This window comes from Bufo gargarizans, chromosome 2 (assembly GCF_014858855.1).
Source record: "Bufo gargarizans isolate SCDJY-AF-19 chromosome 2, ASM1485885v1, whole genome shotgun sequence".
In the NCBI taxonomy this organism is placed as follows: Eukaryota; Metazoa; Chordata; class Amphibia; order Anura; family Bufonidae; genus Bufo; species Bufo gargarizans.
In genome coordinates this window covers 15,833,033-15,844,399 of record NC_058081.1, presented here as the reverse complement: position 1 = coordinate 15,844,399, position 11,367 = coordinate 15,833,033, and the positions used below count along the sequence as shown (strand labels likewise).

The following is an 11,367-nucleotide window of genomic DNA, read 5'->3' as shown; positions in this document are numbered from 1 at the left end:
CTTCAGTGTGAATCTACAATTTTCATAGTCATGAAAATAAAGAAAACTCTTTAAATGAGAAGGTGTGTCCAAACTTTTGGTCTGTACTGTACATCGCCAGGTAGGTTTTGACATCATCTGATGGTGTCATCTTGGGGATTGTCGCACGGACAGCTTTCCGGACATCATGGATACTCTGGGACTCTCCTGCCGTCTGTAAAGCTATCACGTGTTGTAACAGCAGCTGGTTTGTTTCCTGCTGGTGTTGATTAGCCTCCACGAGAGCTTTCATTACAGCCTCCATTTTGTTACGTTAAATTTAGCTAGTTTAATCCAGGACATCCAGCTGTACCCGAAAAAAATATTTTGGCATTTATACCAGCCTCACTGCATGTGCCCACATCCTCCACCAATTGTGAAGATTCGCTCTGGTAGGTAGGGTAAGCGGATGCAGAACAGAGGCAAAAGAAACAGTTTGTAAAACAAAACTTCAGTGTTTATTCACACAGGAGATAAGACAAAGGAACATTTTTTAGTTTTAGTGTTCGTTCATACAAAGGAAAGTTCAAAGAACAAAACAGTCACCTTGTTAGCAGGTTTTTTCAGCCGTCCACAACAGGCTATAGGGGGCCTGTTTCCCCGCATGCGGCTCTCAGCCCTCTAGCACGGCACCATGCCTCAGATCCCAAAACAGAGACCTTGATTCTGAGCCCAGCTGCCTATTTAAAGGACAGCCAGGTGTTGCCAAAACCCGGACCTGAGTTTAAGTTTGATCTCACCTGGCTGGAAATCAGCCCAGCCACCCATGTTGGGAGGAAAATACCTGCCTTCTCAAATAAAACTATACTTTGTCACAAAAGGTACTGATCGTGCAACTCTAACCTCCCCTTTTTAGACAACTTGTGATGGTGGCTCGTTTTCTTTTCCCAAAATTCTGTCTTTCTACTGAATTGCTCTCCATAGAACAATGGAAGTAGAACAATGGAAGCAGAAGGTTGATCAAATCTATAGATTCAAAGAATTATTCTCTTTGGAGTGGCGGGTATATCACGAGTTTGAGAGTGTTTTTGAAGCCTGGAAAGTATATTGAGGATTTATGCCCATGATACATTAGCTTGGTGTTGGGGTAAATGGGAAGGGCCAGAGGTTCTATATTCACAAAAGCTTAGCCTTTGGGGCTTAACTACCTTACTCATCTTCCAATGCCTTCCTTTCCCTGACAGCCCTCTCTGTCCTTTTCTCTAGAGGAGACTTGCATGACCTAGATTGTGGCACTTATTACTATTATTACTATTATTATTATCATTATTGTTATTATTATCATTGTTAATAGTATGAATATCATTATTGTTATTTTGATGGTCACCTTTTGCTGTGATTATATGATATCCCCAATTAAGTTCCCGGTGATAGTGATGATGACAATATTAAGCCTCAGTGATACCGCCTCAGGGGACGTCCCAAGTTCTACTGCACTTGTATGGCTTTGTAACCTGAGAAGTTCTGTATGTGAATGTTGGATGTAATGCTACATTAGCTGTCTATTGCTCTCTTGCACACCTTTAATTGTTATTCTAAATAAATATTTTGAAAAAAAAATAAAAAGAAGGTCTGCAGTAACCACCACTAGCCCCCTTCCTGATGTCATGGAGAAGCTATTGGGTATGCTAATGGCCTTTTACAACCAAACTTTATGAGGTCAGTTTAACGAGGGCTTTGGCTCAAAATCTGTCCACTAAGATATATTTTCTTGTAGGCATTATAGTGATTTCATACTACCTTCATCAAACCCGTGATAATGTTCCGCACACGTGAATATCAAACATGGATGGTTTAAAATCAGTACAGATGATTTCCTTAATTACTCCATCTTATTCGTACCCTGATTGAGGTGACATTAACACAAGTGATGCCAGTAAATGGCTTAAGTCCAACCTGAGGAATCACACTGCTAAAATATGGACTAGGTAAAGTATTTATTTGATGAATATTCATCTGTATTGGTTTTTATCCATGGCCCTTCTTCAAGTTATCCTCCATCTGGTCTAAGGTGTTCTGAGGAAACTCATATGTCAGTAACAGGTTTTATGAAGGGGGATCTCCTGTATGTGTGAAGTTGTTCTGCTCACCTGGTTATTGTTTAAAGAGACCTTGTGTTCTGGTTTTGGAATTAAGACATTGATGATTTTATGGCTAGTCACAACAATGTTGGGGGAGAGGACCTCTATTATCCTACTACCTAGAAACTATTTTGATAGCTATAACACCACAACAGGAGATACTTTTTTTTACTAATGTATTTTATTATTTTACTAAGTTTTTCTGTATTCAATGAATAAGATATATAAAGTTATAAAAGTTAAGTTGTGCTGTATTGTCAAGTGTATTCAATTAATAAGAACCTAAGAGAATTAAGAGACAAAAAAAGATTTCACAAGACTTCTCTTACCTTGTACGGTCCCTTGGCTTTTAGCTCAGTATAAGTATCAGTGCAGTTCATAGCCCTGTGCCTGATAACCTGGCATTATGACTGTGATGTTGTGTTAAATTCCAATAATTTATCTCAGGAACATTTCTATTTTAAAATAATACATAATTTGAAAATGAATATCAAGAACAAAGAAGCACTTAATGTAAGTATTGTAAGAAAATCTCTTTCATGAAGATTTCCTAAGATTTGACTCCGCATGTCTGAAATATTTTTGTTTGAAAAATGGCAAATGTCTTACACAATCTTTGCTGCTTCAACCTTCTAATTCTATTGTTCTAGTCCAATAGATATAGTTTTATTTTTCCAATATTTTTTTATTAGAAAAAAGTGCTCTATATTTTGCTGTATGAGATATTATGACATTGAAGACAAGTGTGTAGAAATAAAAAGGTATGATTTACATTGCTATATTCCTTTCTTTTTAGCTTTGTTTGAGATTCTTATTATAAAGAACAAGCTTGAAGTTCTAAATTCTGACCCCAAATCACAGCAGGGAAAAATTAAATATTTCTTATATCATCATCTAAAGAAAAAATCTTTATATTATTAGCAGCAAAGATTCACCTGTTGCTTCATGTTCACCTATTTACTAGCATTGTTAGGGCAGTTGCTATGCAATAGTCTTTGGTTATTGTTTAGTGTGGCCTAGATAATTTACGGTGGAGTTGTTGATTTCTTAGCCTTTATATGCCCTTTTTCCACTCTGATTGCAGGGGACAGTGTATGTCCTACCGTATGTACATTTCTTTCCAGATTCTTAGTATTTTAGAGATATTAGTATCTGTATATCCTGGGATCTGTAATCTTATTACACTTACTAAGCTTTGAAGTTTGTCTGTTGCTGAGTTGCTGATTTGTCGTGGTTGCCCTCTTCCATCGACTCCATTGCCAGACTCCCATCTCCTACATCTACGACTATCATCAGTCAGTTCCCGTCATCTATCAGTGAGTTTATTTCAGCACATTGTTGTCTGCCGGGGTGGATTAATGCTTCATATATGTTTCTTGCAACAGTTTGATTGTTTTGCTATCTAGCCCTACTGGAAGTCCATATCTGAGCATCAAGAGACACTGCCAGTTCTTAGGATAAGTGACTGCTATAGCTAAAGTCTAGTTTGTGGTCTTGAGAACAACAGGCATCATTACATTGTATGGTACATAATTGTAATGGTTTGGTTCCTATGAAACCCAAAGTAAGAACCGACTGGGATGCACAATTTCATTTAAGTACCACATTTGCATGACTTAGGGTTGGCCCCAGGACTTTGCTGCCTGTAGCTACTCTGAGCAGAAAGGGAACCAGAGAAATTATACAGTAGGTAAGTAGGAGGTAAGGTAACAGCCTCTACAGTCCAAATACATGTCCTAGGAATGAAAAGTGAAGCACTCAAAAATTTGGGATCTGCAATGGTGATATACTAGATCAGGTTAGTACAGTTACATTGGTCAGTAGGGGATGTTAGGCAGTCTAGAATTTGGCAATGATGATGAAGCAAAGTTGTGTATGTGATCCAGTAGTGATAGTCAGGAAGACAGGTTATTGCTATGGGCCATTTGAATATTTATACAAATATATAAATTATACTAATACACCTTGAAGATCATCAATATAAAAAGGCTGAACAACTCCTTTAAATATGTAGCAAGAGTAGGACTTATCATCACAACCCCATTTTTCACTTTATGTAGTAACGTCTTCCATATCCAAGCAATTCTGAGAATGTTTATTTGGGAGACATTGTACTTTACGTTAGTTGTAAATTATGGTTGGTATTTTTTTTCTTAGAAATTTAGTGAGAAAGTGTAGAAATTAACAATATTCAAAATTTTATTTTCTCTGCTTTTAAGAAAGATAGTCATGCCTCAAACATAGTTAATAATTAACATTTAACATATGCCCATTTTATCTTGTTATAATTTCTTAAACTTTTTATTTTGGGGGCAATTTAGAGGACTGATAAGTTTAGCAGCATTTTTTCAAATAGTTTAGAAAATTTCCAAAACCTTTTTTTAAGAAATCATTTAAGTTCTAAAGATGCTTTGAGAGCCCTATATATTGAAAAAAACAAAACAAAATCACCTTATTTTCAAAATACAAAATTGGTATAGTATTTTTATGTTTTATTCCTTTATTCCATTTTATTAATTTAAAATTTAATGTTTTCCTGGTCTGTGTGTCTGAACATCAGGTCGTCCTGTGTCCTAGTCATTCTGCTATTTAGACCTATGCGCAGTGTGCTGAGAAATCAGCCTGTCTTCTGTCTCCAGGAAAACTGGGAACCTGCTATCCTGACCAGATTGTTTATACTTGGGCCCTGTCTCATGTGGTCAGCCTGATTGTTCATTGATGTCACATACGTCTTCTTTGTCCGATTCATCTTTGTCATGTCTTTGATTATGTCTCGGTCTGCCTGGGAATGCCATTCTTCTTGTGTGCATTCTGATCTGCATGGGTTCTGATTTATGCCCTGATTCTGTGTCTTTGGTCTGGTGGCAATGTATGGTTATGTATTACAGAGCCCATGCAATTCTGCCCCCTCACATACATGTATGGTGGTTTGCATGTGCAGTCAGGTCCATAAATATTGGGACATCGACACAATTCTAACATTTTTGGCTCTATACACCACCACAATGGATTTGAAATGAAACGAACAAGATGTGCTTTACCTGCAGACTGTCAGCTTTAATTTGAGGGCATTTACATCCAAAACAGGTGAACGGTGTAGGAATTACAACAGTTTGCATGTACAGCATTTTGTGTGGAGGAGTTAATCATGCTCCCTTCTAGACTTCTCCTCTGAAGACCAATTTTTTTAAAATCACAAGTAAAATGCTGTATGCCCCTTACAATTTTAATTGCTCTTCTTTGTAGATGCTCTACCTCTTCCGAGGCTTCCTTTCATTGAATTGGTGCCCAAACCTGTACTGCATGTTTCAAATGAGGCTAATGATCCATAAAATGGTAATATTCTGTAATATAAAGCAAAGTCGTGTCACTTTTAATACACAACGTTATTCTGCTGTACTTAGAAGCAGCTTATTGACATTGTGCTGTTATTTAATCTATGATCTACAAGTCCACCTAAATCCACCTTTACAAGTGACTCTTTCAGTGTTACTCCCTCTAGGGTATTTGTTTTGTGTACACTAGATTACATTTATTATTTCATTTATGCAGTTTGACCCTCATTTGCCAAGTAGTTGCCAAACACTCAGAGGGTCCAAATCAGCTTTTCCATAGCAGTCCTACATACTGTAGCTTGGTGTTATCTGCAAAAATAACCAACCTCAATATCATTAATAAATAAGTTACATAATAGCAGACTCAGAACTGGACCTTAGAGAGCACTACTTATAACTTGGGTCCTCTCAGAATTGGAATTATTGACCACAACGCTTTGTATTAGTGTTGATCGCGAATATTCAAATCATTAATTTTTATCGCGAACATCGGCACTTCGAGAATTCGCAAAGATCTAGAATATAGTGCTATTTTATCGTAATTGCAAATATTCTATATTTTTTTTCATCAGTACCCTCCCTGCTTCTTGCTTGTGGACCAATCAGAAGGCTGCAATATCTTTGTCAGAGCTTAGCAACATCCCTAGCAACCAATAGGAAATTTGACTACCCCTTTAGTATATAAGAAACTCCACAGCAGCCATTTTCTACAGTTTTTTGCAGTTCTGAGAGAGAGAGAGCAGTGACATTGCTGTGCTCTATGCTTTGCAGAGTCATCTGGATCCTATTCCTTATCCAATTACATTAGATAGTTAGTTAGCTCATATATATAATACAGATAGTTAATGGGAGATAGTCAGTGTAGGTGTGTGTGCGTGTGATACGTGTGACAAAACCAACCTCGTCACGGTGTTTTGGAGAGGCCTGTTTACCAGCCTCCTGCCACAGGATTACGGCCCTTTGAGATACTTTTGCTAACTTTTAAACCCCTGAACCTATTCGAGTGAATTTTGGATGGGTTTGTCCCCAAGTTATACTGGTTGGGTTGATGTGGGTTATGTGTATGTACAATGTAGGCTCACAAAGTTGTGGCAATTTATGAGAGGTGTAACTTTTCAGCTTAGGAGATAGTTGGGTAGATACAGAGATTGACTCAATTGTCTCCTAGACAGACGGGAGGAAATGCTGGGTGTGTTTCTATTGTCCCATTGTGTGTTTAAATGGTAATTTCTGTCCTGTTGTCTCCACATGTGTATTGCCGATTTCCCTTTGTCCTGAGAGATAATTGAATTGCTCCTCGGGTGTCTCCAGGGCAGAGGGGAGGAGGCCATGATGCATTGTGGGGATGTGTTGTGTCTGTGTGTCGAAGTCTCCCTTCTGGTCCCCTGGGGGCGTGTCCACCAGATGGGGACCTGCATAAATACGGGCGGGTAGCCCTCAATAAAGAGATGCTGTTTTTATACCTTCATGAAGTCTTGGCTCACTCTTGGGGATTGCTATATCACAATACTCCCCTGAGTAGAAGCTCTTGTAAGAGCTTGTTCCTGGTTCCTGTCTATGCATTTAGGAGAGGTTCACCCACTGGAGCCTGGAGCCTTGTCGTAGGTCCAGGGTGGGTAGGAGATGGCGAGACCTCCACCAAGCTTCGGCGGTTCGTGGGGTCTGCAGCGCTGACGGTGTCAAGTGGAGTGCTTGGAGTCCTCGGAAAGCACTAGGAGCATCTATCGACGGAGGTACCCGGTCGGGGTGCTAGGCGTTCTGTTACAATACGTATATAGTGTGTGGCAGGAAAATGGATGTGCAATGTGCATGTGAGAGATATTTATCTGCTCTCCATACATACATGCTACAGACATAGTGCTGTGATGTCACAACAATACTTAGTGCACCAATCAGTAATATCTACTCAGACCTAAAAAAATGTGAAGTTGCATGTAGAGCAAAAAATATGCACATCATTAGTGCCGATTTGCACAATTGCGAATATATTGGAGCACTCTATCTGCATATAAAGCTATTGTTCTGCCATGCATGCAAAATGTAATCAAAAACAGTGCTGTAATGTAAAATTACTTACAGTGCTCAGGAGTTCTTCCTCACAGTCACGAAAGTTACTGCCAACCATTTTCTCTAGTCTCAGGAAACTTCTAGCAGCTTCTAGCAGCTTGAAAAATGTTGCAAAAGTAAGCCACGCCTGTATTGCGCGCGCAATGCGCGCATATTACATTTCCGATTTTCAGAATCAAGAAAATAATTACTGGAGATCACACATTCTCAAATTTGCGAATTTATGGCAAATATTAGGTAAAAAATGTGTGAAATAGCGCGAAAACTAATATTGCCTATGCTGCAGTGCTCATCACTACTTTGTATATGATTCATGGGCTAGTTATCAATCCAGTTACAAACTATACTTTCTAAACCTTCTTGCAGGAGAATAATATGACTACAATCACAGAGTTTTTTCTCTTAGGATTTCAAGTCAGTCAAAATTTCATTTTTTTCATGTTCTGTCTTCTTCTTGTGGTTTTCTGTGGGACAATATGTGGAAACCTCCTAATAATGACCTTGGTGTCCTCCAGCAAGAACCTCCACACTCCAATGTACTTCTTCATCTCACAACTGTCCATCAGTGATATCTGGTTAACCATAGCTATTGTCCCCAACATGCTCCACATTCTACTGAATAATGGTGAGACCATTGCTATTAATGACTGCATCACTCAGTTTTATTTTTTTGGTGTCTCGGAAACATTTGAATGTCTTCTTCTTACAGTGATGTCTTATGACAGATATGTGGCCATCTATAATCCTCTCTGTTATACCTCTATAATGACAAGAGCCTTTTGTGTGATATTATCAGTCATCTGTTGGTTCCTTGGTATTTCCATTAGCTTGGTTTACACTATAACAATATCTAAGCTAAATTTTTGTGGGCCAAATGTCATTGACCATTTCTTCTGTGATCTTGTTCCCTTATTAGAACTTGCCTGTTCTGATACCTTCATTGTTCATCTAGAGGTGTATTTACTAAGTATTCCAATTGTAATAATTCCAACCACCATCATTATACTGTCTTATACTTGTATTGTTTTAGCAATCTTAAAAATCCAATCCAATTCTGGTAGACAGAAAGCCTTCTCCACCTGTAGCTCCCACCTCATTGTGGTCTCCATATTCTACTGGACTATGTACAGTGTTTATGTTGTCCCTACAAAAAGACAAAATCTCTCCATCAGTAAATTCCTCTCCCTGCTGTATACTGTCTTTACTCCTTTGGTGAATCCCATTATATACAGTTTGAGAAATGCAGACATTAAGAAAGCTATACAAAAAGCAGTCCATAAACATGAGGCCTGATTAACCCGTTCAGCCCTGGAGGTGTGTTTGCATTTATGTTTTTCACTCCCTGCTTTTCTTGGGCCATAACTTATTATTTTTTTTCCGTTTACATAACCATATGAGGGCTTGTTTTTTGCAGGACAAGTTGCACTTTCTAATTCCACCATTTAATAGAGGAGGAGAAGCAACCAAAAACTGCAATTTTTCCCCCCATTTTTCATATGGAATAACCTTTTTTTAACACTTTTCTATAGTTTACACAAGGAACTATAACAAGTAGATTGCTTCTTTCATAGACTTCAATGCATTACATTGGAGTATATGGGGATTATACTATGATCCTATGGAGCCCTGCCAGAGGCACGGGCTCCATAGGAACTAATGTGCAGCAGCCTCAAGTCACACAGGAAGACAGGGGTTGCCGCACACTACATCAGGCTCCCCTAATCCTCGCCAGGTGAGCCGGAGCATGCTTCAAGTTTCAGCGTGTCCAGATGCCATAGTCACGAAGTCCATGACCAGCATTACCCTCGGTTGTGTAAATAAGTGGTGGATGTCTGCTGCATGGTGGGCACAATCTTCAAAGTCCTGGCCAGTGCCAAGGGCACTGTTGCTTTGTGCCACTGTCATCAACTGAACAAAGAGTGAGGAAGATGAAGTAGTACCCTCCCTAAGAGACCTGGTATCAGACGGACCTTTTGTAGTGAGGGACCAGGTAATAGAGGACAGGTGCGTGGGTGGCTGTTTTTGGCTACTGATGTATTTTGCATTTCATGGTATAATAACATATTTATATGAAATTGTATAACCACAGTGCCTGAATGTACTATGGCATTACTCTGGTTACATTGTTCTGCAAAGTACAGTAAATAAGACATTTGAGATTGGTTTTTGTGCAGAGGGGCACCAGGACTCCTGAATTACACTTTTCTCTACTCACCCTGAGAGCTCCTATACACTTCAATAAGAGCCATCATTAAATACTTTTATTCTGTTCTTTCTATCGGGGAGGCATCTGATTTCCTCCAAATGTATTCTGTAAGATGACAATGACCCCAAACATCCAGTCGATGTCAAAAGGAACTATCTTGACAATGAGAAGCACCACAACACTCAAGAAGTAGGTTAGTGAATAGTCTTTTATTTTTCCATCCAGAATTTTATTAGATGGCCAATGTTTCCAGGACCTTGTGTACAGCCAGAAGAAAGTCTAAGTGGGGCACTGCTGGAGAGCTGCCATCCAGCAGCAATAAACATCAGAAAATGTCAGGGCTTATAAATATTTCCCTTTGTGTTTTTTTTTTTACATTGATGAGATACACTCTACATTACCTTCACACAAGTTTACATAAATGAAGAGAAACTTTGTAATGTGTTTTATCCATGAGAAATGTTTAGTAGCCATGTTATCAGGTGTCTAACTATCCCCTCACACCCTCCGCTAATTGATTTTTACTTTAAACAAAGCTTTGAATTCCATTCAGTAGAGGTCAATATAAGTCTAATGAGAGGGGGGGGGGGAGTGAGCAGCAGCATGAGTGATACGGGATTCAAATAGAGACACTAGAGAGAAGTACAGCTACATAAGAGATGTAAGTGCTAGATTCACCAATACAGGTCAGAGCCTTTCTGTAATGTACTTCATGATTCTGGGACATACTTCTGAGTGGGTAAGAGAAGCTTAGGAAGCACCATCTCCTCTACTTTATGTCTGTGAGGTTGATGGAAGCTGGTCTCCTTTCACCAGACCTGTGAGATCTGCAAAAGTAGTCTTATTTCTCATTTACACAAACTGTACTAATAATTAATACAGAATTTATTGAAAGGTAACACTTTAACCTTTTCCCCCTGTATGCATTTTGCACCTTATTTTACCAAGCATTTTTTTTTATTATTGCATTTGAAGAGTTATGATCTTTTTATTCTTATATTCTTTATGTCCATATAGTTGTATGAGTTTTTATTTTTTGCTGGAATTGTTTTTAATGTCACAATTTTGAGGTATATGTAACTCATCAATTACTTTTTATTAACTCTTTCTGGGGGGGGCAGCCACTGACATTTTACAATGTAAAAATTACAATGTTCACTTTGTGTGTCAGGGTTTATTTTCCCATATGTTTAGCGGATACAAAAAAATGTATACGTTAAACGGATCCTCAGACTGGTGCCATACAGTGGCATTCTTTCACCATAGAGTTCCATTGTAAAAGAAAAAAGTATACTTTTTTTTTACTACTGTAAAAATAAAAATAAAATTACTGGACTCTGCAGGATACAAGAACCTGGTGTTCTGTCTTTTTGTATCTTTTATTCCCCAACGTATATTATATGTCAAACAGGGGCATAAAACGTGATGTGAACCCACCCTTAACACTCTGGGTCAGTACAATTTCAGCTATACTAAATATATGTACAGGGAGTGCAGAATTATTAGGCAAATTGTATTTTTGAGGATTAATTTTGTTATTGAACAACAACCATTTTCTCAATGAACCCAAAAAAACTCATTAATATCAAAGCTGAATATTTTTGGAAGTAGTTTTTAGTTTGTTTTTAGTTTTAGCTATTTTAGGGGGATATCTGTGTGT

General features: G+C 38.3%; 1 protein-coding gene across 1 annotated transcript; it reads left to right on the top strand.

Moving 5' to 3' along the window:
- Window positions 1–2,582: 2,582 nt before the first annotated feature.
- On the top strand, window positions 2,583–8,794 carry LOC122925482 (olfactory receptor 1052-like). Its single transcript, XM_044276838.1, has 3 exons — window positions 2,583–2,612; window positions 5,346–5,435; window positions 7,868–8,794. The coding sequence occupies exons 1-3, from the start codon at window positions 2,583–2,585 to the stop codon at window positions 8,792–8,794; spliced, it is 1,047 nt and encodes a 348-aa protein (XP_044132773.1).
- Window positions 8,795–11,367: the final 2,573 nt, after the last annotated feature.